At 39.4% G+C, this 27,748-nt stretch overlaps 1 protein-coding gene across 2 annotated transcripts; it reads right to left on the bottom strand.

The window, feature by feature from the left end:
* Window positions 1-5,116: 5,116 nt before the first annotated feature.
* On the bottom strand, window positions 5,117-18,941 carry YTHDF1 (YTH N6-methyladenosine RNA binding protein F1; the record flags this gene model as incomplete). 2 transcript variants are annotated; one of them, XM_082491344.1, is made up of 3 exons in its annotated part: window positions 18,866-18,941; window positions 12,757-14,283; window positions 5,117-6,611 (listed from the first exon to the last, which is right to left on the bottom strand). In XM_082491344.1, exons 2-3 carry the CDS (start codon window positions 14,263-14,265, stop codon window positions 6,585-6,587), a joined length of 1,536 nt encoding a protein of 511 aa, XP_082347470.1. In that variant the 5' UTR covers window positions 14,266-14,283; window positions 18,866-18,941. The 2 variants fall into 2 exon arrangements, with proteins under 2 accessions (XP_082347470.1, XP_082347471.1); XM_082491345.1 differs by lacking the exon at window positions 5,117-6,611 and having other exon boundaries at window positions 12,709-14,283.
* Window positions 18,942-27,748: the final 8,807 nt, after the last annotated feature.

Genomic DNA, 27,748 nt, shown 5'->3' with positions numbered 1-27,748 from the left:
CTAGCTTAGGTAAGCAGGTACTACATACAAAACAAGGCGTAACTAAAAAGCACTGAATTTGGTGTGATTAAGCGTATCACCGTCCCGCTGCCACCCACAGTTCAGTTTCAGTACACTACAATTTAGTATTTTGCTTTAAAGGGAGATCTCAACAAAGTTAAGCCGCCACTTGCATGTGGACCGAAAAGGGTAAAATAGGAAAAAAAATCCCCACAACTTGCCAGTGCCTTAAGCCAGAAAACCTGCTTTGGGATCTCACAATCTACTACTGTCCCAGAAGGGGAATCCTTACTGGTAACTGCTTCCTTCGCAACATCTCCCCGCCAGCGAGCAGCCTCCAGCCTCAGCCACCGCCGACCGCCTCCTTACAGCGTCACCCCTAGTCACTGCTCTATCTCGGAGCACCTATGGGAAAGTACAAAATATCTCCTTTAAGGACTAAATCATGCAATCTTTAAGCACAACAGTTCAAAAGACCTACGCAACAGCACGGCTTTGTTACCTTCCCTAACCCGCACCTGCCTTGCAGGCTTTGTCCCGTCTCAAACCTGAGCAGCAGAAATGGGAAGGATCACCGCTTTCGTGTATTCCAGGGCGCTCGAAAGGCTTTGCACAAGCAAAACATCAGAACAGAGGTCTAGAAAGTTTACCAGATAGTTGCACTTAGCGCTTTTCTAATTTTTCATGCCAGATAGTGACAAATGCCACTGATGTAGTTAGGAAATAAGGTTATTACAGGCCAAAACATCAAAATGCCTTGCCCTTCCCCAGAAGTGTTTTCCAGGGCTTCTGATAATCAGCTTCTTTAAAAGCACCCAAAAGCCTCTGCTGACAGTTTTTAAGGTTACAAATGCACCGATTTGTTACAAACCTCTGAAGAGTTCTTCCCCTTAAAAATCAGACTATCTGCACTCACATAATTGTATTCTGTCAATATTTTACATCTTTATATGAAACAGATTTACATTAGGAAAGGATTTCCATGTGCACCAGTGGGGTAAGAAATCCCAGTAGCCCCCATAAATCCCCAGACCTTCCAAAATTCACTCTTTCCTGAATGTGCCAATTATCCAGAAGTTTTACCCGAAAGGGGGTGAGAAGGAAGTCACTCTGCCAAGTCTAACTTCAAACTTGGTAAACCTGGAGCCCCTACGTGGCACCTGCACCCTCTTTAATTAGAAAGTGAATCTCCAGCCAGGTGTAGACATCGATCTGCTTTGCTTCTTCGTTAGCCTAACGACACCCATCTCCCGCAATGTTTCATCACAAGCGGGATAAATTCTGTTTCAGCAAAGCGCACCCAGTTGCAAGAATCAGTTTGTTCTCTGCCATCAGTGTTTTCAGCTAAAACGTGCCGCTCCAGGAGAGCCGACAGCAGCAAGAACACTCCCTACATCAGTGGGTTTGAACTTAAGAGGGTTTGCAGACCAGTAACTTTGAGGGAGATGCAGAGCTCTCGCAGCGAGTTAGACGCTACCGGAATGGACTTGCTGCTGAAGTAGCAATTTGTAGATCCACAAGAGCAGAGCACAGAAATCAACACTGTTTACAATAAAGCCGTAAAAGGGAACAGAGCAGTGTAGCAATACCTTAATGGAGGCACTACACAGAAGACAAAAATGATTAAAAAAACTCCCTAATAATATACATATAGATTGACACATCATTTACTGATAAAATTTATTTTCTTCCTATTCTCACCCCACAAAATGGGGGGGGGGGGGGGGGGGGGGGTCAAGAAGGTTCCTTGTGATATGTATTACTGACCAATGCATTGCATTAATAATGTAAAAGTGCCTGGAGAACGCAGATTTGGCAAAACAAGTATTTACACCTCTTTCATACTGTCTTCACTATTGAAACAACAGCAAAACACCAGATCCTACTGATTTAGCAGCAGTTGGACAACATTAGAAATGCATTTGGTGAAGACTTTACCAACTGTCTGTTGTCATGGTAACATCCCAGGTAAAAATAATTTCTTGAATAACTTATAAACAGACAGATGGCATAAAACCTCCTACGCTCTCCAAATTAAAGGAGATTGAGTAAAAGAAAGCGTAGATGCCAGTTCTATGAAGTCCTGCATATTGAAGAAAGCACGTCTCCAAGGTCTTCCTCGCGCTGTCAGTACCTCACCTCAGGAACGTGAACAAAAGGGAGATCAGGGGTGTTACAGAACACAAAAAGATGATACAGAAGTCAAGTCAGCACTCTTTTTATGTAGGATTTCCCAAGGGATTACAACGGTGCCCTGAAATTATGATCCTACATAAAATAAGGAAATTAATCCAGTATCATACCAGGGAACAAAAGCTGTTCTTGTAATTCCTAAAGCCCTGCCCTGCTTATACTCTTGCTAGGAAATGAAAAATATTACAGACCGTCATCACATGGCATACGAAACGCATCATTGCGTATGCACTAGGGAAGCCAATTTTAAAGGTTTTTTTTCACCAGAAGTTTTCTAAGGACAGGAAAGCTGTGAAATCAGTAACACTCGTACACACGACAACCCCATTCACCCCAGCGTGAGGTCAAAGCGCCGATATATGAGAACTGGAAGTAGTGCTGTGAGAACGGCGTGAGCTACGACACCATCCATTGGACTGAACCACATTATTCGTAAAATCCAAAATCTCCCTCCGCCAAGTCACACCCCAATTAAGTCATTTCAGCATTTTAACTCAACTCCCTTACTCCTAAAAATAGGCTGAACAAGTGCTGTTCTTTCTCAAAGGAACTGCGGACAAGGCAGGCTGCAGCCGAGCTGGTTATCGCAGAAAAAGCCACAGCTACACTCACGCCATTCCTGGGCAGTATCATAAATTCCAATTAAAAACCTGCACTTTCCCAAAAATAGCGAACAGCTTTCTCCTAAAACAAGCAGATGCTGAGCACTGTTGTCAGAAAAAGCCAGAGCTCTTTCCAAGTGAAACAGATTGTTCAACAAAGAATTCAGAGTAACCGAGACCAGGAAAAGGAGCATTTGATCAAAACACACTTTTCCCCCATCAGATACTATTTATGCTTCATTTTTGTATTTATCTGCTACTTTAACTCAGCTTCCCTCACTCCCCTCAATTACTTCTCTTAACAGGTGTATGAGAAAAGGGCAGTAACATTACAAGTTATTTTGCTTTTGATAGTTTTTTAATATCTTTGCCTACAAGTTTTTTAATGCTCACATTTACTAGAATTTCCATCTTTTCTGGCCAAATAAAATCACTCATTATTAGAGGAAAAGCAAAGACATGTTCTGTCACAACTTGTCCATGCTTTCTAGTACACTGTGCTCAGTCTCACCCTAAGAAATAAATACTATTTTTTTTTTCACTGAGATCTCATTAATGAATCCATGAATACCTTTAAATAAGTTCTCCGAACAAAAATAAAGTGCTTTGTGAAGAAACACATCTTTTGATATCAACGGTCCTTCAAAGGGTGAAAGGAAAAAAAGATTAGAATTTTAAATGTTACATCCCCTATTTCCACCTCCCAGGAATGAGTACGGTAAAAAGCAAAGTCTGACCCTAATTTACGAGCATGTTGCGTTACGGAAGAGCAATGATCTTGAACGTGAATTTGTTTATTTTTGTCTGCCTGTTTCTGTCCTTACATCTCAGTGTAATTTCACTTTTCTCTACCAGCTCAAGTCACTTAAAACCATCCTCCACAGCAACAAATATAATCTCCATAAAGATCAAGTATTCAGTACTATGGAACGTTCACAACTTCAGAGCAGTACCACAGGCTGCCATCACCGACCCTAATCAAAGCAGAAAATTTCACTTAACTCTGTAATCAGTATTTGGCACTACCAGTCACATTTGGCTTAAAAGTGGAAGGCAGACAGGGATACTGTCAAACACACAAATTCTAAACACATCAAACAAAATAACTCATTTAAGGAGTAAATTTCAGCAGAAATTCCAAAAGCCCCCAGGTTCTTTTAGACTTGGATTAAATAAAGAATAAGTAAGGCCTATGACAAGGTTATTCTACACTGAAAGAATGCTTTTTTCTCCCCCTCACAGTGTAATTTGAACACTACCAAACAAAAAAGTGAGGTGTCTCCCTAAATCGAAATGACAGTTGATTGGAAATTAGAACAACCTGCAGTTGGCATTTCAGCTATCTTAACACTCACGATAATCATAATGAAAATGATTTTACCCTCTGTTAAATTTTCTCCTCACTTTAACTCAGTACTGTACAACCCAGCCACAGTGCTGCACTATCTGCCAGAACTCCCTGCATGTTGAAGCTGTTACACACTTTTCCTGCTACCCACAAAACCAGACCGCAGGTTGAGACACATCGCAACTTTTCTTAAGGATACAGCCAAACCGGTTTTTTGTTAAAAGCTCTCAATATGTTGGTGTTTCTGTTTTGTTTTTTTTTTTTTTCGTAGAAAATATTTACCTAAAGTCTATAGGTGTACCACAGCAAAGATATTTCTTTTTTTAAAAAAAAAAAAAAAAAAAAGGAAGTAAAAGTTGCATAACTAACTTTTCTCTTCAGGGTCCAGATGGAGCTGAATTCATTTTGGCTCTGGAATCACCATTGGGAGTGTCCTGCCTTAACAACCAAAACTAACAGCAGGTGCTTTTATTAGATGGCAACATGTTTATGAAATGCAGTATTGCTTCAAAAACTCAGTTAAAAAAAAAGATACTGAGTCAAATCACCAAAGTTAGAGTTGAGAAGTACAGCCAACTGCTGTAAAAGAAACCGTTCAGAGCTTTACTTCTCTTCGGAAGGTCCTTTTCTCATCCCGTCGAGACATGTCTGTGATATCGCCTCCTGAAGGCTATAGGACAACTTCCAATTCTTTCTTCAGCTCCTCTACCATACAAGGAGAAAGAAAAGTACAAGTGACAGCCACTCTACACGCATGTATTTCCTCTGAGGAATGGTAACATTCAAAACAGCTTAAATGCCCTCTGCGAAATGTCCTGCGAAACCCTCTGCAGTCATCAAGTGTGCTGAGAGCAAACACCTATGTTATTCAAAACACTTCTCAAATTAGACTTAATTCATAAGTCGGCATAAAGGGCGATTGTAACATCAGAAGACAACTGAAAGTAGGGAAAAAATGAAAATGACATCAAACTTGCTAAATATGTATTGTTTATTAAGGCTTGTATTCTCCTAGAGGAAAAAGTTAATCTGATGCTGTCCATTACCCCTTACAGGCAGTAACAGTCCAGAGACAGAGTTATACGTTCTAAATACAAGTCTAAATGATACAGATTAAACTTTATTTAAATTGGAGGTCCTTTTGGAGTAAATAGTATTCAGAAGATACTTGCTTTCTAATATAGTAAAAGATCCTCTACAATAAACACGTGCAGATTCAGTGTGCTAGAGCAGCGGACATGAGCACCATTTCCATGCTTAATTGGAACTCCAGTTGGTGACAGGTTCTCCGACGGTCCCCTCACTCCACAAAAACATGACAGCAAATTCAGTTTCTTAAAACAGGTTTTTTTACTCATCCAACAGAAAAAAAAAATTAGACATACACACTGTCAATTTTAAACATCTGAGGCATAATCCATCATATTATCCATACTATTAGTTCCTACGTTAAAGCTCAGCATTATTGGTATAAAAACTTTAAATGGCATTAGGATCTGGGGGCGGGAGGGAGTAATGACGGGAAGGATTAAAAATGATCTGCAATTAACTAATAACACCTGAAAGCTGAAACAGGTTTAAACACATTGTCCAAAACCCCTGCAATGTTGATAGCATCACATTATTATTTAATTAAGCTACAAAAACCGTAAAGCAGAATTATGGCTGAGAGAAAGCATCTCGCTCACTCTCTGCAGGATATGGTATAACAAATGCACACTGAAGCACTGGTTAACAGAATGTGAAAGGGAAATATTTTCCAGAGAAACAATTTCACTGACAATTTGATTTTCTACTAGACAGAAAAAACCAACATGGCGCATTAGCAATTTTAAAAGTGTAATTGTACAGATAAATAAAGAGGCATAGCAGCTGCACAAAGTGATCAGAAATTTAGTTTTTTTTTCATTTCAAAAATTCTGAAGTGCAGTATCTTAAAAGTTTTTTAAATGACAAAAATCATTGCATGGTTTCTTACTTCTGCCATGAAGAAAAAGGGTTTGGAAGGAGGATAAAGGAAGATTTGTCATGTATTCTTCATAACCTCTATGTCTGGCTAGGAACATAATTTGTGCCAAAATAAAGTCTTTGGGAAGCATTGACACTTTAGTATGCTCATGTATAGGTCCACATTAGGTTAATATAACTGTTTACCAACTTAAAAAAAAATAAAAACAGACACACCTTTATTAATGATTTCTACAGAATTTTACATAGAAAAAAAAGATACAAATTAATGCAGATCCACTTGGGCAAAAAAACCCTACAACATACTTAAAGATGCAACAACTTAATTTCCCCTGCACGAGAAGATATATTGGAGCTGAAAGCTTTAGTTTGTCCTGATGCCAGGATACAGCACCAGTATACTTAAATTTTGTTTCTCATAGTCGAATTTAATATCAGTTCTAGTATATATATCAAACTGTATATGTTTATTCTTATTGTTTGTTTCGATTCTGACGTTCCTGCAAAGACAAAAAAGTTGAAAGTTAAGAAAGATTTTAGTCAAATGAAAAATAAAAGTTTTTAATAGCATAACAGCACTGATGTGAACCCAGGCAATTATACACTTTGTTAAACATTGCCGATACATTTTATATATATACTGCATATACCTGACAAGCCCAAGGCACTTAATATTTAAGTGCGGCTTCAAGCGGAATAGCTGAATGAATACCTGCATGGTCACTTCAAACTAACAGCAGAGGAAAGTCACCCTAAGAAATGTATGGAATATCAACATTCCTAAGCAGAAAAAGCACCTGCAATATTTCTACTTTCCATATTATTGTAGTTAGTGCAGTAGCACAACCAATACAAAAGCAGAAAGGAGATGGTAGATTAGTGAACTCCACAGAACCCATATAATTTTGAAGCACTCAAGTGACTTTGGAGTTTAGTCACATTCAGTAAAAGTAGGATTTGAGCTCTCTAGAAATTCTCTTCCTAATTCTTCCTGTCTGTTGAGCTACTCTGCAAGGGACTGTGAAATACTTCACAAGTCAGGGAAAAAAAAAAAAAACATCATCATCAGGTGGAAGAAAAGTTATGTGCTTTCGCATGGTCTGGTAAAAAACAGCATGACTAGACTGAACAACCCAAGAATTTCTAAAAGCTTTCTAGTACAGAAGCCAGTGGGCTCTTCGAAGTCTCTCTCAAAAGTTTCTGCTAACCACAAATATTGAAAACAGACCAAGGCTATCTACGGGATACCTGCAGGCACCCCTCAGTTGCTGTAAGTCTGCATCCAACTAACCTGGGCTCTGCCAGCAGCAAGTAGTCACGTCTCCGCTGTGATTTAGAGCGGAGGCTCTGCACAGGGCATACACAGATGAGGTGAGTAACGTGAGAACAAAAGAGGAGGGACTTTTTCAATAGTAGTTTCAGGTGCCCCATAAGTTGCAGAACATGCAGAAGACAGCAAGATCAATTGAATAAAACATGTTGCTGTATCTTTAGCCAGTGCATTTTGCCCTCTAAGACACTGTGCAGATTGAGTAGAAAGGGTTCTGCCTCGCTGTTTTCCATTTCATCCTAACGGTGTTTAAAACAGACTGCATACTGCAAAACAGGCGTGGAAAGACTCTGTGTGTACTGTACTCGAATGCATCAATATGGCACCAAATCCTATTTCAAGCAAGAAAATCGTGAAATAGCCTAAGCGTAAACAAGTCAACTCTTAATCTAACGCCTTCAGATTTTACTTGTTTTGTGGAATCTTTCTGTATAAAATTCATCTCAGAATTGTTTCTGTTGTGATGTAAAGCTTATTTGCAAATATACCAAACATTATAAATGTAACAGACTGTATTTGCTACTTCAGCTGGTCACAGCATAAAAGAGGGTTTTTTAAATGGAATATATTGATTTCAGCCTCCAGGCAGAATAATGTTAATATTTTCATAATAAAACCAAGTCAACAAAGTCTAGTATAAATTATTAATCTATGATTTAAGACAGAAGATAGCAAAACTGTTTTACCAAATCAACAAAACAGACCATATAAAGTAGTGGTATAACTTTTAAAAAAAAAAAAAAAAATCTATATTCCTCCTATCTTTTAACTGCTGACTTACAATGAACTGTCAATGAAAGCCATTTCTTAGTGATAGAATATGAGAACATATTAGGTGTTTTATGTTCTTAATGAAAAGAACTTATGGCTGCCTGACATTTCAAACAAAAGGGGGTTAGAAAGAATCTAAAACAATCATATCAACCTCATTTTGAGGCTTCCAAAAAAGTAATTGTTCCATCCTACTTCCACGTCTAAGGTGGCAAATCCCCTTTACCCTCTGCTTCACTGCCCCACCATGCTCATCAGCCCATTCTTTCCCATTGCCACCTCACATAACTTATTTTTTTTTCATTGTAGTCACCCACTGAGCCTCATAATCCCACTGTCTTCTATTCTCACGGACTAGTCCCACATAAATAGACAACAGGCTAGCACATGAGACTTCTACCTGATACCTAGAAAGTATGCTCATGGCATTCAGATTCAGCTCAGGCTTTATAATTCAGTAAAAAGTGCTATTTATTAAGCAAGTTATTAAGCCGTTCCTCCTACCTTGCTGCTTGCTTTCTCTCTCAGGGGCTAATCTGAGTCTTCCTTTTAAAGAGTGTCTGACACCATGTAAACTGATGGGAAGGAAACTGATGCAACAATTCTTCGTGCTCTCAAGCATGGCTGCTTTTTAGAAGCTCTAACTCTCAAATTCTCTTCCTTACTGCTATTTAGCGCTACTGCAAGCGAGAACAAGCAGTTTTGTAAGCAACTAACAAAGTTTTGTTCACTTCGGTTCTCAAGATCCATTTGGAGCCTTCATAGTTTCTCTTCTCCAGGGGAATACTCTGATATCTCACAGGGGAGCTCCTGTTGAATACGTCTGCTTCATGGCATTAATATGTATAGTCTTCAGACACAGGAAAAACTGGTTTTCACAAAACCAGCAGAAGCTTCCATTTTAGACACTTATCCCTGTCAAACTTCTGTTCCCTTCCCCTCAGTCTGACGTAGCTGTCAATGATCCCACCAAACTTTATTTGTTAACGTCAGTGAGATGAAAGCATTCACCTTCTGACACAAAAATATAAATGTTATCTTTGTATGAGGAAACACAATTAGTATTAAAATATAGACTTTTTGAATTACAGTTCTGGAGGGAGGACAACATTCCATCCTTAAGAGTTCTGTGACAATCAATGTGTTCACACAAAGCATACTGAAAAGAAATACACAATGCTAGAAGAAAATGAGTCTTTTCAAGTGCCAACACGCACTAGCTAACACTTTGCAATATTTAATCACCCAAAGGGAGAAATGGTAAGGTTGGCGATTCAAGGGCTTTCTGAGACTACTCAGCTTTTCCAGCACAACACCAAGGTGTAGATCTTGGAATAGCCAAGTGCCTTGACACAGATCAGAGGTGACAGCACAGCGGTCCACTCCAGTAACTATGACCATCTAGTTAAATACAGATTCATGAAGACGAGCTGCTGACAGCAGATCAAACCCATCTGTCCTACCACATGAGATGCAAATAAAAATAACAAAATCTGCAACAGAGCTTTTAACTTTGGAAGACAATTTTGTTAAGACTATACAAGCATGTTTCTAGGGAATGTTAGTGACGCCACATTATACTGTATTTTCTTTTTAAAGAAGCTCTCTCACACACGTTGCAACTTTTTCACATTTTAAGAGCATGAACTTTGATCACAGAATTCGCTCTCATTGTGGACGCTGCAGTGGCTCTGGAAACTGACTGAGAAATGCTAGGAGGCTCAGGAGAGATGTCATGCCACTCACATTTTTGCTATTTCATTCCAGACACCAATATCCTTCTACTACTCCTTTCCCAGGTTCTGGGTCACCAGACTAGGTTTCACTAGTTTATTACTACGGCAAATCAAAAGCTGGACTTACAGCCCAGCATGAACAAATCTTCCCTCAATTCTAGACGATGCTACAGCAATGCTGGTAACACTGATGCATCTTTGGCACTTCAGCGAATTTCACCCAGTATTTTACCTGCCTAATCCTCCTTTGATGACTTGGTGTTAACTCAGAGGTTCCTAGAGCAGTTAAACTTAGAGAGTTTAACACAGCACACATTAGTTAAGGAAACACTGGCTACCAACAAATGCTAATCAGCTAAAGAAAAGAACTGAAATGCTACTGGTTTGTATTGTACAGGTTATATGAAGTTATTCTTCCCTACTAAATATTTGTGTATAAATTAAATTAAAAGCACTCAAGCCTTCCACGTGTAGATTTTTAAGAATGCTAGCCCTTTGTAATCACAGCAGTGGTGAAATGGAAGCACAAAATTTCAACAACTAACTTTACTGCTAAACAGAGTATAATGAATAAAAAAACACAGCAAATTGAAAACTAGTGAAGATGGCACATATATAAATAATGATCTGAAAATGTCATTAAGTCATAAGATATGTTAACTGACAAGAGTCTTCAAAAATTGTCATAGGAAGGTTAACTTTGCATAAGAGGAAGGCTTCAACTTCAACAGCACAAACTTCTCAACAATAAGAAGTTTAAGTGTGCATATCCTACAAAGAAACTCTCCCAGTAATCAGACGGACTTCTACAATTAATTTAGTCAATGAAGGGGAAAATATTAACTTTCAAGACAATAGTTTTATAGAATGCAACCCGACAAGCAGTGTCTTATTTTTCATTCTCTCACTGTTGATCTGCTTTACTATCTAGCACTATTACATCCCTCAGCGTACTTCAATTGTCTGTTTATTGTCCTATTTTCTAAGCTATCTGGAAGAGTCTAAGAAATGTTAAACTAGACTTCAGAGTTTATTTTCTGAATGCGTCATACAAGCTAGAGCCTTGGTTTTAAATGAGGCAGAAAAAAAGCGTTTTTTGAAAAAACGTACCCTGTTATGAAGCAGTGACCTGGCCAAGAATATTGTATCAGCACTTGAACTGAAAGTGGGAAATAATTGTGTATATTAAACCAACCAAAAGCAGGCTCAGCCCCATGAGCTACTACAAAGCGAAAGAAGTTCAGCACTCTGTACACAGACATCTAGTCCTTCCTCAGACCAGTAAGTTAACTGTTCAATACTAGCTCTCCAATCACTTTCTCGGGGCTCTCATTCCTCACACACGCATATTATTCTCCCCTCCAGACTCAGCAGCAAATCACAGGAACACTCAGCATTAAAAAACCCCAAACAATCACCCCCGTACACTGTAAACACCGGAGAAAGGAACCCAGGCCTTTTGACTTATTTGAGATTCTCTCCTACGTAAGGGAACACCTCTCTTCAGGATACAGGTTGCATTAAATATTGGATTGCTAATTGTCTACTGAAGGAATGAAGTGCTGAAGTAAAGCCTTTCAGGTTTTAGCTTGTGGAACCCCACAGGGAGTACACAAGAAAAACTGACTCTTAAGCTCCCCTTCCCTGCTGTGTTGAGGTATGCTACGCACATCGCATCTGATGCCTAGGAAAAGTTGAGCTAAAAAGTTTAAGACACTGATGTCCTTTTCTCTCATAATTTAAGGGTGCATGCCATGAAGACAGTTTAAAGCAATTTTATCTGCACTTTTAAAAGGCAATAAAACCTTTAAAATGGCAACTTCAATTTAAGCTCCAAGAACACGCATTAAGTCTGAGCTGCACTAAACTAGCCTGTCAAATAAATGCTTTATTTGAAAGGCTATACAAAAAAGTCTATGAAATACTATCAATATCAAGCAACTTTAAGCGTTACTTAGCTAGTAACTACACATCCCGACACCTATTATTTTTGCAGTCCATTACTTCTAGACTGCCTAATTAGAGAAAGGCATTCTTGAAAGTGAGGTCATGGGATAGACAGGGACAGACATCTCTTGTGGTAGACTTAGAGCCATGAAAGCGTATTTAAGCTTTAACTACACTTTCCCAGTTACTGCCCAAATTTCTCTTAATACACCTTCACTCAAAGTTCTTTTCAAGAATTAGTAAATGGGTTGGACCTGGGAACTGAAAACCTTTATTTACCCAAATAATAATAGTACATATGTCTTCAGCAACAGAAATGCAATCTTTCTAGCACTATTCCAGCAATTTTATGCAACTCTTTCTTCTCCAGAGAGATTAACTGCACAAACAAGATCAGGCTTCTTGCTCTTAAAGGCAACATACAAATTTCAAATGCCAACACAGGTATCAATTTTGATAGCTCAGTTCCAGTCAAACAGTGTTAAAACACCTCCCATTTATACGGCAAAAACCTGAAGTGGCAATCATTGGCAGAATCCAATTCTGAAACAGAAACTATTTTCTATTTTCTTAACGATTTTAAGATAAAAAAAATAAATCAAACAAAAAACCAAACCCAGACATAATGTCCTTTACCTGCATTACTGTTTAACTTTCTCCTTTGAAACCCAGCAGATACGAAATTGTCACAGACAAATAAGCATCAGTTTGTTTTTGGTGTTGCTAAACACACATAAAACCATTGAGTTGATATGTATTAAAAATATTTCGAATTCCTACTTACATTTTTTCCACCATAGCAGCCTTCACATTTCATTTTCCCCATATCTGTGTATAAAATAAATTTTTTAATAAGTTTACCTTCCGCACCACCTCCTCCTCTTCTTGGCGCTTTTCATAATGAGAAAAGTCATCAAAGATGGAGGTCGTGTGCTTGTAAGTAGCAATAATTTTAAGCACTTGTTTTGCTTTTTCTAAGGGCACCTCCTGTGTATCACGGGAGTTTGTAACGGGTTTGTTGTCATTGTTCTCCAGCCTGATGTGTCGGAGCTGGTTGTTGGGCACATCCTTCACAAAGATCCACTTGACATCAAATTTCCCCTTCCATTTGTCCTGAGACCAGACACCTGCACTGGTGCCATAGTCCACAGGTGATTTCATCTCTGCTACTCCACAGAAGTGTCCACTGCCATTGACACTGAACAGCAAGTAGACTGGACCCTTGCTATTCATGGACCGAAAAGCACTGTCCAGGCGTTTGTTGCCATGTTCCGTACTACACCAAATAGAATACTTAATGGAACGATGAATATCATCCTCAGAATAGCTCTTTATTATGAACACACGTCCATTTTTAAGGTTCCATTCAAAATCTTTAGGGTTATAGCTGTGAGCAGCTTTCAGTTTTTCAAGAACAGGATGGGACTCGCCACTTGGAACAGGGTTAGGCTGTGTACTGCCAGCTGAGTTGCTGTCGTTACCAGTTCCTCCACTTTGACCAAAAGCTGCATTTCTGTTGCGAGGAGCTACCCAGCGATTTTGGGGTGGCTGCTGAGGGGTCTGATACTGTGGCTGAGTCAATGGAGGAGGTTGAGTTGGAACAGGCGGAACAATTTGTTGCTGTGGCTGTGGGACAGACTGAGGAGAAGGTATCTGTTGTGGGGCAGGAACTTTTGCTACAGGACCCTTATTGTCCCAAGTACCTATGTCCATATTATGCTTTATAGGTGGAGGAGGCAATGCTCCTCCAATTACAGGTCCAGTTTTTGTTTTCATTTTAGGCTGCGGTTTTGCAGGCTTGCTAGCTATAGCAGCCCAAGAAGTTGGTTTAGATACTGGCAAGTTTACATTAGATCCACCGTTACCAGAGAGGGCACCTGTCATCCCAGCACTGTTGACAACAGAACCTACTGTCTTCACTGCAGACGTTGTAACATCTCCACCAATCTTAAGTCCAACCATGCCCTGTTCAATACTGTTCATTCCAGGAGCCTTATTTAATGTATCATTATGAAATCCCGTTTGTCCATCCACAATGGTACCGCCCAGTGAACTAGGCGGGTAGCTGTAACTGCTCCCATAAGCTGAACTTTGAGTCTGCTGTCCTTGGGATCCGCTTGTTCCCCAAGCTGAGAAGGCAGGATTTTCAGGGAAAAAGTTAAACCTGTGTTGATAGATATTATTTCCCAGACCCCCAGGCTGTCCAAAAACAGCATCGTGCATAAAATGGTGATCTCCATTACTGAGCTGTCCATAGGTGGTGAGATACGGGATAGGAGGATCTCCTCCAGTAGACCACGGTGCTTCACTGAGAGAATAGGGGAACCCAATAGATGGTGGATAGTAACTGGACAGATAAGGATCAGTCATTGATGGATAGCTACTGTTCTGTTAAAGAGAAAAAAAAAGGTAACTTCAGATATTAAAAACCCTTTCATTTTTAATAGCCACAACACTGTTCATCACCCAATAGAAAAGAACAATACAGACAAGGTAATTTAATTTCCAATTGCAAGTCTTTGTTCATACTCCAAGAAAGATTCAGGGCTAAAATGCAGCATCTGGGTACTTAGAATACACCCCAGGACAACTGGCTCGCAATGAGGTTAGCATTTGAGATTTTGAAGCCATGTAAGCTTATTTACATTACTAAGGGTATTTAGTGGCTTCTTCTGGAATCATTTAATGTACCATTACCCCAAAATATTTCAAGAAACTTATACAACAATGTATCTGGTATCTCACAGAACTACGGATATTTAGTGTTTCTGGGCCACTACACAGGAGAAGTTTTAGATGAAATTACTTTAATATGACAGCACATGTAACAGAAAACACGATTACAGTCCTCATTACAGGATTGCTTTGAGGGGGCGACGAGCAAAACATACCTGAAGTAGTAAAACATACAAAGGCTACTTCTGACATAGGACCACAGTGAGATCACATGCTAAGCATGCCAAGTTTGCTGTAAGTAGACCTCACAACTACAAACTGAAATTAAGGTGACTGGTATACTAGAGACAAATATATGCAAATATGGAATGTGATACATGCCATCCAAATTTTTTGAGAAAGACCCTATGCAGCCTTTTGCAAAAGTTTCTTCCTCCCTCAGCAGTGAAGTTACAAATGTACAAGACTCTTTCTGGCTGTCCTTCCAAACTGGCCAACTTTTCCATTCTATGATCATTGACCGGTTATAAACCAGCAGACCCGCTTTGAAATTCCAGCTTTTCCTCCCTTTCAACTGCTTCTTAGACCAAGCTAAGAAGTCTTTCCTTCCACTCTAAATCTGCTGCTCACACCTGATTTTGAAGTATTCCGTATGCTTCTTATACTCAATAATGCAAAAAGAACAAATACAGAATATTCTAAACTAGGTTTTATTCTTCTTTAAATAAACTTGAAGTATATGTATTGGAGACCTTCCAAACTATAATTACCAGCAAGGGGGAGGGAAGGTCAACATCTCCTGTTAATGAGTCAAATAGTTGCTAGCCTTTCCTTACTTATAGAGAAAGATTATTTTAAGAAAAGGAACTAAGATTTCTTTCAAACTGCAAGATTTCAAACTTGAAAGAAAGTTATCTGCAAAATCAGCAAAACTGCACTGGAACTCCAGTCATTTTTCCAAAAATCAGATTACTTCTCAGCTCCTTCAAGAATTGAAGCATAAAAACTCCCTGCTGAAGATAAGCACAATACCCTGATACAGTAATTTGTATTGCTCATTTTTCAATGACTCCGTTCCATAACACCCCAAAGCAAGAGTAATTCAATATCCTTACTTTCCATATACAGAATACTATAAAATGCCGCCAAGACTTACATACAGTTCTGCAATCACTTCTGAGATTTAAACAAGCTAAATCCAGTGTTATAGATTCAAAAGAAATAATCTCTGCCACTGTTCATGCTGCCTTTATTTATGTCTATCATTAACAAGAGGTACACAATCCACCTTGCTACGAGAAGATCCTCTAAAATGCATTAAATTTTCTGAGATTCCCAAGCTAAAATAATCAATATTTGGCCTATGAAACTTCATTTTTCTTTAAGACTCTACTTTGAGATTGCTATGTGTTACAGCTCAAAGTGTTAATATTGAGAAAAATGTAAAAACAAATGCAGATGAAAGGGAGAAGACATAAATAGTTCTTCGGAGATACTTATATTCATATATTCTACAGATTTAGAATTGGTTAAGACCAAAAAGAGTAAGACTAGAGAAAGCAGATGTTTTGTCCTAAAATATTTCTGCTAAAGAATTACAGACAATTCCCGAGACTATCACCTCCTATCACACACCCTGTAAAGCTTCCACAAGGATTTTAACAAGACTATAGGAAAGTTTCAGCAGACATCCTCACAAAACATTCAATCTATTTTGACTGGCTTTATGCCAGAGTGTGTAAAAGAAACCCTGACAGAAGTCCGTCACTGCAACAGCAATACATTTATTTCAACAAACTTATCTTTGACCTTTCTGCACCCTTCCATATTTTTTTTAAATTAAAGAAAAAAACCCCAACCCCAACCATTCTGTTAATTAGGAAGGGAATCCTTTCTCCCAAAGTGCACTGTGTGTAGTAATTCCCTGTAACTTATGAATAATCTTTTAGTTCTGGATGACATTACATGGGGGATGCCTTTCCTGCTTTGAAGATAACTGTATATGAATACTCTACTTCACTCCGTTCCCTTTAAAAGTACTTTTACTGTGCTTTATAACAAAAAGCTATCACCTCTCAAATTTGATCTGTACTAACTACTGTTACTTGGATACTGGAACCTTCATGGAAAGAAAAGACAGCACTGCTACTTAGGAGCAGTTTTCAACAGAAAGATGGAAGACATTTATATTTTATTTGATTATATAACATATTCAGGACTCATTTGAAAAACTAATTTGCATTTTAAAAATATGAAATTAACACAATATTACCAACCTACATTTGATCTTCGATGTCACGTATATTGTTGTATTATCTGGGGTTTTAATTTCTTAAAGTATTTTAAAATATCCAGTTGGTTTCAAAACTTATTTTCTAAGTCACTTATATTTTACAGTAATTTTAACAGGCTAAATAAATATGACTGAATAACTAGATAATAAGGCTTTGTTCAGAAACATGGTTGTCTTCAGTACAAAATCTCAGTCCTAATTAATGCTACTGTCACTTTCAACTTAAAATTTTATGACCTACACAATTGTTTCTTGCAGCATGCCAATTTCTTACTGCAGCATAAATAAATCGGTCAATGGAGCTACACTTCCATGTAAGAAAACTTTATTAGAACTATGGAAATTCTAACAGTCATAGCAATTTTTCCATTTAAATGTAATAATTGGTCTTGCTGACAGCTAAGACAAATTTCCTAGAATTAAACTATAACAGATGGTTATACATTTTTTTATATGAAGTTTAATGTTCAGTATATTTCACATTAGAAAAACATATCTTGGTTTTAAGTAATTAAAAATTACATACAAATGTGATGAAGTACAATTTTTAAAAAAAGAGAAAGGTGAAAATCTCCATTTCTTTCAAAACTAATTTTGCATTAAAAAAAGAAATTTTACTTCATTTTTTTTTTCCCCCCACATATTTTCCCCTTTTATCTCTGCTACAGTACATTAATACCAGAGAAGAGGGAATGCTTCCCTTTACTTAATTTTAACTTTGTATAAGTCTGGAGAACACATCTATGCTGCAGAAGACTAGGAGTGTAGCTTGGGAGCTAGAACCCACACTGTGCAGAGCTCAGAAGACAATTCATGTTGTCACACATACGCTTGTCCTGCCTTCCACAGTGGTATGTCTCAATTGCTTCCAGAATGGAAACGAGCTCAAGTACATCTATATTAGGCTAAAGTTTGCACCCTTCCCAAAAGCTGCTATTAACATAAAACAAACTTGTAACATAGTTCCATCTATCCGACTGCCCCAACAAAAATGTTTAATACACCCTGAAGATAACTGATACACAGTACGTGAGTTGATACTGTTTGCTCTAGCATTCAAGATTAAATCACAGTTTCCACAAATGAAACAGAACAGCACATTATATGCTAATCTTTATTTTAGCATGTCGAACAGCTTTCATTTACAAGCAAGTTCAGCGATGTCACCAATATTAACAGTGGCATATATCAGCTTCAGGTTGAATTATAAGTTTCCCTTTTAAAACATAACACTTTGTTATTTCTTGGCAGAAAGGCTATGTACCTCGCTAGGTCTCTCTCTGAAATTGTATTTTATATTTGTGGAAAAAAACAAAACAAAACTTTTTGCATGTCCAGTTTCTATACATTTTGTTCACTTTAAAGACTTGAATGTTAAGTCAAAAATTACTTCAATTAAACAGTATTTTCACTTATAACAGTATTTAAGTCGTGGATGTTGATTTAACATACATTATAATGAAGTGGATTATATTGAGAGTTTACATTACAGTGCCTTGCTCTGAAAATTTTTAATTCTTAAGGTATTTCAGAGGACATGAAAGAACAACACTATTTGAAGTGTAAAAAGCAAATGGGACAGCTCTACAAGTTATCTAGAAAGCATCAAAACCAAGTTTCAACTACGCTAATTTCTAGGATTATACAAATTAGGAGAGCCCAAAAGCAGAACCTTCAGACTCCCACATGTAGCCCATCTATCAAAGAACTCTAAGATCAAATAGTCCGTCACAGTCCAACTGTATCAATAACCTGCAATTTGAGGAGCAATCAGCAGACACTAGTTGGAGCATTAACTTCATTTTCACTTGTGGCCATCTGGATATGCAGAGTAATATTAGCTTTGTGAGCACAAATGCTAGTTGTATTCCCAAGTAACACAATATGCTAGTCATTTCTTTTTCCATTTCTATTTAAGGAATTTGCTCCCTCAACACAATCCTATGAATTGAGTGCCAACAGCATGCCTAAGAAAAAAACCTAAGTTAAAAATACACTAACCTGATTTGACTGCCCAGAAAGGTAAGGTTCAAAATCGTTGTCATGAACTGTATCCTTCTGATGTAACGAACCATTTTGTACTAGAAGAAAAAGGTTATAACACATTATAATACTGCTTAGTAGCATTTCAGTAGAGTTCTACCCTATGTTATTTTATGAAAAGCCATATTTCTTCTTCACAGCATGAAGACTCATAAAAAGATCAAGGGATGACATTTTCCCCCCAAACAGTTTCTCTTTGTATTATTGCTTATAAAACTAAATTTGAGTAAATAGAAAAAAAAATTTTAAAAATTCTACAGGCAAGAGTGAATAGACAATTCATGTGAATTACCTCTGAACAAAAAAATAATTACTGACAATAATTTTGTGAAAAATACTGGGAAACAACATTTATTGTTCTGGTCCATAATTAGAACTCTCAGAAATTAATTCACAGTTCTCCCAGCATGTGTTATTCACTGCTTGCTTAAGTTAAGTTGGCTAAAATGTGATGAGGTGAGGTTATGATATAATGACTGGTAAATGCCTTGATATCCTGACATTTTCAGGAAAATTTAAGTCTCAACTTTCTCATGTGTAAGAGAGATACCTGCCATAATCAAAAGCCTACTTAAGCAGAAATTAATGACTGAAAAGCATTCAAAAACCATTACTGAAAGATACACAAAATCAAAACTGTTACTCGGTCACTTCAAATAAATTTCATTTGTGTTAAATTTAAGAAAGCAAGGTCAAACACATTATGTGATAATTACTTTGTTTACCTGTTTCATAGGACAGCTAAACTAAACTAAAAGTAACACTACAACAAACAGGATGTTTAGCAAACAAGTGTGGGAATTTACCAGAATATTTCTGCAAAGTTTGTCAGGGAGAGTAGAGGTAAAAGAATATTTACAAACATAGGAAATAGTGTCAAGCTTTCTGTAACTAGAAGTAGCTGGATTTTTAAGGCAGGTTAAGTTACATTAAAAAGCATTTTTAAGTTGAATACTGTTAGTTTCTAAGCCGAAACAGTTACACACATATTAGAAATCACAGTAATAATCAAGGCATTTCTTAGATGACTTGTTATTACATTTAATTTCAAATGAAGCAAGGGAGTTATCAAAAAAAGCTTATTATCTCACCAGCGATTAACTACTTTTTATTTAAAATTCCTTAAATAATTTATATATGACAGCTGGAACATATATCAGTCAACAGCAGACCAGTAACACAACTGTATTCATATAGCAGGAAGAGACTATGAAAAAGCATGTAAAAATATATATTGAGTAAGCATATCCTTGTGATTTTACACAGAAATCTGCTTTATTTTAAGGAAATGAAGAGCATTATTGTTTATACTAACAGATAGTCCTTCCCACTCTAAACTCAGGAGCATGAAGTGGGATGCAAGCAAGCTTGTACGAATAACAGCTTATGTTCTTTTTGAAAAAAAGCACAGCTTCCTTTGTTCCAGATGTTATCCATACAGACTAAGAGCAATACCTTTCTGCTCACCTACAGGTACCTCCATAATTAATCTATTACAGTAACAATATAAATGACCAGATCTCAACATGATCCTCACCTTTATTATCCTGTCCTTTCGGTCTCTGGAAAGCCATGGGACACGATTGGGTAAAGAGAAAAAAGAAAAAGAGGGGAAATAAAAAAGTTAATTTTAGAAAAACCCTTATATTATAACTGCAGAACACAGCTTTTGAGGCGGGATAAGAGGCTGATAAAAATGGCAAACAACACATCAGAGCTCGTTTAAACCGGGGTTGAGGAGCGTGTTTCACGGATCGCTCAGCACCGGCCTTCCTTAGAAATGGCCACGGCTCTCCAAAGGCAGCGAGAACGTGCTGTGCCCACGGGGGAAGTTTAACGTGAAAGATTACGCCCCAACGAAGCCGGGAGGGAGAGGAAAAGCCTCTCCCGGGCCAGACGCATGCACCGGCCTGCAAGGGAAACCCCCCGCCCGCGGGCGGGGACGAGGCAGGCCCCGCGCTTCGCTTCGCCACTTACCTGAGGGTCAACGCTTGTGGCAGACATAATTCATGTACAGGGCCGCCGTGGTTCAGCAGAGAGGCCCGGGGGAGAAGGCAGGGCCGCTCGGCGCGGCGCGGAGCTCCGCGGCCTGGCGGAGGGGCGGCGGCGGTGGGGCCTCTCCCCTCAGGCGGCGGCCGGGGAGGGGAAGGGGACGGGGCCGAGGGGGAGGGAAAGGGGCCGCTGGCGGGCGCGCCGCCGCTCGGCGTCTCCTCAGGGTGCCCGGGGGACGGTAGGCCGGCGCCGGTCCCGCGCCTCGCCTCACCCTGCCGGCCCCGTCTCTTCACATGCCCCCGGGCCGCGCCGCCCGGGCCTGCCCGCCGCCGTCGGGCCGCAGCGAGGGAGGGAGCCGGAGCCGCCAACTCCAATGGCGGCGGGCGCCGGGCTGCGGTGACGTCAGCGCCGAGAGCGCGCGGGGCACGCCGGGAAAGCGCGGCCGGGCGCGGGCGGGGAGGGGGAGGAAGGCGCGCAGAGCGCAGCGGGGGCTTTTGCGCATGCGCGGGCGGGCGGCGGGCTGAGGGGGCTAAGGGGGCTGAGGGGCCGGGCGGCTCTTCCCTCCTCCCCGCGCCCGGCTCCTTCCCTTACTCGGCCCTCGCCAGGCCATCCATCGCCTTCCTTGCCCGTCGTGCAGGATCAGCCGTGGCCCGAGGCTCTGAGGGAGGCTGGTGTCTCCTCACGCCAGCCCGCAAGCGGCGCGGATGAGGCCCTTGGGCCTGCGGTTGGCATCCTCTGGTGGAGGGTCGCGACCAACCTGACTGCGGGCCGCACCTGCACACACCGTATTTTTTTTTTTAATCAGGTTAATTCATTTTATTTTCTTTCCGGCTGCTGTTTTGCAGGACCTGGGTGAAATCTTGGCCCCCTTAGCATAGGTTATGTTGATTTCAGCAGGGCCAAGAAGCAAACTAGTGGTTTTCAGGGAGACTTGCCATTTACCTACGCACCCTTCCGAGGGAAGGTGAGAAAATGAAGCAGTATGGAATAAACCGCCAGAGTTGTGATCGTTCTGTGCTGCTTTCTGCCAGAGTTGAATCTCTGTAATGTTCAGGGAGGGCTGGCTTAAGGAGAAATCAGGTTAAATGAAAGCAATGCCCTTTTTTTTCTAGTACTTGAGTTCTAATGCATTAATAATTGTATTTCTGCTTCTTGTACATAGTGGGTTGGTGGTTCTTTTTATTTATTTCTTTTTTTTTTCTAAATGGGTGGAATATCTAATGAGTAAAACTGTTGCTACTTCTTCATAGTTTTTAGGTCCTGCTTAGGGTCCCTTGGTCAAGATACATTTTGTAGGTGCTGCACAGAACAAAAGGGCAGCTTCTGCCCTCCCCAAGGTCCTGCACTTTATACATGTTTTTTCTTTCGTATTACGTGCATCATGGTAACACCCAGAGGCCTTACAGTACTACTGACTTAGAAACATAGTAAATGATAGGTCACTTAGTGCCCAATTAGCATATGGTGGACTGGGAGCCTCTTATGCAAAAGAAAATATCATTGCAGTGCTTCTAAACAACACTGGTACCAGAGGACAGCAACTAAATGAGATTTGTAGGATAATTTCTTTTGACTTCTTTGGAAACCTGTACAGTAAATGGATTTGTAACAAAAAATTTTAATTGATTAACAATATATCACTAAGATTATCTTTAACATGTTACATAGGTGTCTGACATCTGTTTGGAGAATGGAAATACTTGTCCTTAAATTGGCCAGAAACCTGATTTTTTCTTGAAGGTATCCAAATATCTGCAGAGATTTAGTTTGGTAAGTCTCTTTTGGCTTTGAACATACTGCCTGTGTAGGTTTCTTGACACAAACATGCACCATTTACAGTTTCTAGGTATGAGCAGTATAAGAACATACTTGAGAGAAAGACAAATCCAAATCAGGCCTTCAACATGTGTGTAATATATTGTGTTATTGCCTGAGGTAATAACTTGAGGCCCAAACTGGGCCTAGTACCAACTTGTGCGATGGTTGTGTCCAGTCTCATTACTGCGTTCAGAAGTAGCTGGAGCTCTGACCAAGGTAGTTAAGGCTCTGCCATAGCAGACAGTAGTTCCAGACCTTACAAAGTCTTACTTGTAACATCTCCATGCTTAATTTTGGGGTAAAAGTGGCAAATTCTAGTCCTCATGAAAGATACTAAACAGTGCAATTATCCTTTCCTTTAGGCAGAGTTAAAACCAGAGTCTTCTCTGTGTTCACATTTGGAAATTGTGATTTTAAGTTTGTATTTATTATTCTAATAAAACATCTAAAATGAATAGTCCACTTTCTTTTGTCCTTTTTCTGATCAGTCATCCAGAGGTAAGGGAGAAGGAGTACTGCATTAATCCTCAGCACCTGGAGATGCTCTGGGTAGGAAGTACCTTGCTTAGGTAGCAAGTAAAAATCGGCATGTTTTATCTTAATTGTTTGCCATGCAGTATAGCTATGGACAGAGTCAGTAAGTCTGTGCTCTTGCGAGTCCCTGGATAAGCTGGCAAGGCTATCTAAAGAGCAGTGCTTCAGAAACAAATATAAGAAAAAAGTGAGCAGCGTGGCTAGAGAGTGGAACATCTGTCTGGAAGGACAAGAGAGAGGCTTGTCTTGGATACTTGGGTGATGGGCTCTGCTCTGAAGTCCATGTGATTGTGTATGTTCACTAGTCTTGATATAGAAACTATGTGACTATGAATCATCGTAGCCATGAGTGCATGTAGGCAGAATGTTAGAACTATTTGCTTCAGCATCCTAAGGTGCAGGGGAATGCAGCTGTTAGGCTATACCTGTTATTTTACTTTCAAAGACAGAACATGTCAGGCATGTATAGATATGTATGTGCCTAAGTCCATGTTTGCGTGAACATTTTTTTTTTCTTTTGCATTAGGAAAATACAAGTTATTGCTTCTTCCTGGTAACTTTAGGAATGATCTTATGTATCCAGTGAGAAGTACACAATATTTTAGAAACAAAGCCAGTAAGATGAGAAGTCTCATTTGAAGCATATAGATAAGAGGCATTATTCAGAAGTATATCAACTCAGGATACTCTTGGAGTGTAACACTGTAACCTAGGGGGTGACACAGGTTGTTTGGTTTTGGCTTTCTGAGAGTAACGTAGTGGTATGTTCTTTTAGTATAAGAAAAAGTTACAGATGTCTTTTTCTTTCTTTGCAAACACTCTCTGAAATCTCAGAAGAATTCATGTGTAAATTACAGAATGTACTTTTTTTTTTTTCAAATGTAGATTTTACAGGGATTTTCTGTAGCCCTATCTGCTATGAGCATGGGCTTAAAATCAAACGTTGCCGTGCTGGAATCATCTCCCTCCTGCACCCCACGCCCCTGTGGAATGTAATCAAAGCAAGGATCCAATTTTAATTTTCATCATTTTAGGGTGAAAAATAAAAGCAGACACACAGAGAAATAGTATCTGTTCTTCTCTCCTGTTTTTCATGTCACTGACACATTGTTTGTGGAAACATGAGAGGGGAAATCATGCAGAGTGTGGCCTGTGAGCAAATATCATCTGACATCATCATCACACATGCTGTTCTTTGCAAGACAACTTAATTGAAAAGCTGTAGCAAAAAGCTGTACTGAGCAATGACTGATCACAAGGACTCACCCACGTCTCCCTCTTGGTCTTCATCATTGGCTGCTCTTTTGTGCTGCTATCATCTAGTTTCCATTAAATTGTAAGGTCAGTCTGTCTTTGCTTACTTATTAGAATATGGGCAGCCATTTTTCTCTTCAGCTTTTTGCACTGTCCTTTGGGTTGGTCTGTTGTCTTTCTTCCTCATCTTTCAATCTTCCTTTTGATTATTGATACAGGGACAAAAGAAACCTATTCCGAGCCAATTTGCATGGAGAAAAAAACAGATGATTGCTAGTGTGAATAGCTCAAGAATAGATCTTTCTGCCTGTTGTCCAAGCAATATTCAGGCAGCTAGGCACATCTCTCTACAATAAAAACACGTTCCAAACTGTAGCAAGATTTAATTGGAAAATCAGATGTTCCGTGTTCCTTGATGGCTGATTTTCCACCAATTAAAAAGTAGGATGAGCTCCATTAGAGTCATAACAATGCCTGACAAATCCTTCTTTAAAGGTAATTAATGGCTGAATGGTGGAACATACATTAGTCACAAGCTGATAGCAATCTCTTCTGAAGAGTTGTTAGTTTTATTTGTGAACAATTTGGAGTAGCAATGCCTCCCAGTTTATGTGAGGCTACATGTCTTCTGTTCCTGTACCTCCTGGTAGGCTTTGAGTAGGTAGAGGGAATAGAGCACAAGCGTGAGGCCCCCCATGTCAGAATCGGAAGGAACTGGGAAATGGTTGGAGTCAGTGAGAGGGAGACGCAGGAAGAGAGAGGAAGGAGAAGCACAACTGATCTTTGGGAAAACCAGCCAGATGCTACTCAGAAAGGGAGGAAGAAGGGGAATATCATTCATATTTTCCATGCTGACTGTGGGGGTTGTATTTAGCCATGCAGTTCTCTCCTAATTCGTATTTCTAATCCCTATGCTGCTGCTCAGCCCTCTAAGCACTCGGCCTGCTCTTTTGATATCACATTGACCTGCTGAAAACTGAAAATTGTTAATTCAGTTTGTTTTTACAGATTTTTTTTTAAGTATTCAGAATGTGGTGGGAAATGAAAAAACAAATTATGGGTGGGTTTTGATTTTGTTCTTTTTGCCCCCCATGATATTCATTGGCAAAGGCAAGAAAGGGTAGAAAACCAAATAAAGAGAAAAAAAAGACCGTTGAAAAAGAAACTCTCAAATTCTTCAGCTCCAAAAGCCATTTAGAAAAAGAAAAAAGAGACTGTTTTCTACAAGCCGGTACCTTTTGAAAAAGCATTGATTTTCAACCCCCTCTATCTTCTAGAGCAGAAATATTTTTTATAATAGGTTGGACACTGAAATTATGAAATTCTGAAACAAGATGAAACATAGTAATGGCTTGTGGCAGAAACACGTTAATTTTCCTTGTTCCAAGGAACTAGCATGTTAGTTTGCTTTTCCTTGAAATCACAGTAGGATTTTAAGGTCAGTTCTTCTATCAATTTTTGGCGTATCTGCTGTGCTTTGCAGATTTTTCTTTTGATATGTGCTGTGTTCCATTCCTGTGCACCGGTATATTAACAGTATTTGATACTAAGCACTTTCATGAATCATGTTGCAAGCTACATTTTAGCTATTCCTAAGTATTGCAATACATGAAGTTCTAAGACAATCGGATGCTATGGTAGTGAAGGCCAAAAGAAAGAATTAGGGGAGGAGATTGAAAAGTTTGAATCCTTAGGAAATCACTCCACAAAACATGTAGCTGCTACTCACCTGTGCATTAGTTCTAGCAGTATATATTTATAGTATGTGTATTTATAGCAACATTTTTCAGGCTTCCTGAAAATGTTTGGAGCAATAAATCATGTATTATTACTAATGTCTTGAATTTGTTCTTCATTATTATTGAAAAATCCACAGAGGAAAGTGCAGCGAGGGAAGCATTGGTAGGCAGAGAAGACCCCTTTAGATGTATAGCAGTACTCGTTACGTTAAAAGAAAGAACCTTCAGCTGGATGAAAAAGCAAAGTGAGACTTCTGAGCTTTGGAACAACACTTTTTGTTTGTCTTTGGTGTGACCAGTCACTTTTCAGTGTGTCTTGTCATTATTCACTGGGTTGGATCATGCTGCCTGTACACACTGGGTTTGTTTTATGGATGCCTTGGAGGTTTTAGTGCTGCAGGAAACACAGTGCCAGCAACTCTTAGGAAAGCAGAAGAGTGCAGGTGTTTTGCTGTAGGATGGTACTGTCTGGCCATTCAGCGTGAAGCACGATGAAGGACAACAGGCAAGGAAGAGGCAGCCAGAAGAGGAAAAGCAAGGCCCTAAATGGAGAAACAGAAGCATCCACCTACTTCTGTGGCTACAGATTTAATGATTTTGCCTATTCTGCTCCAATCTGGAAAGCAGTTATATCACAAGGTCTGAACGTTTTATTCTGAAAAATTGATCCTTGTGTTCATAGTGGTTAACAGTGGTTCTGAGGAAGTGGGAACAGGAATTATGCCCTAAATTTCCTTGATATCAAGAGCCCTTACACATCAGTTGCAGTGGCAAGCTATGGCATCTCTATTCACATTCCCAGCGTCTTTGCTTCTTCGATAATGCCAACTGATACCTTTTCCCCCCCCTGTTATAAAAGCCTCTTTCCTCAGGAATTTTTTATTAGCTTTCAGTTTACTGATGAAAGCACAGTAGTCTTCCTTGAGCTAAATCACACAGAACAGCTTCATCCCCTTAACGCTGTGAAGAACCTCAAGGTTAGAGATGCTGAACTCCGCTGGAGTTTTTCTAGGGGCTCCAGTCACTTCAGCCCTTTTGAGTTAGAACACAGGAAGTTCCGTTCAAATACACGGAAAAACTTCTTTACGGTGAGGGTGACAGAGCACTGGCACAGGCTGCCCAGGGAGGTTGTGGAGTCCCCTTCTCTGGAGATTTTCAAGACCCGCCTGGATGCAGTCCTGAGTAATGTGCTCTGGGCAATCCTGCTTTAGCAGGGGAGTTGGACTACATGATCTCTAGAGGTCCCTTCCAACTCTGAAAATTCTGTGATTCTGTGTGATTCTGTGAGGTCTTTATCATGCTGCCTGCAGCTATACTCATAAATACTTGTATTTATTGATTGCTCTCCTTCCAAATCAGGCTGATATTAGCAAACATATTTTTGATTAATTATGTTTACATTCCTTTCTTCTTAGAGTGTTTCAAATCACTGTCTAGCATTGGCTTCCAGTTATGCTTGGAAATGATCCCAGCAATGTCGGAGTTACTCTGTTTCTCATACAGG

The sequence above is a fragment of the Vanellus vanellus genome, assembly GCF_965231255.1.
Source record: "Vanellus vanellus genome assembly, chromosome: 15".
In the NCBI taxonomy this organism is placed as follows: Eukaryota; Metazoa; Chordata; class Aves; order Charadriiformes; family Charadriidae; genus Vanellus; species Vanellus vanellus.
The sequence above is the reverse complement of the archived record's forward strand: the minus strand, read 5'-3'. Positions and strand labels throughout refer to the sequence as shown.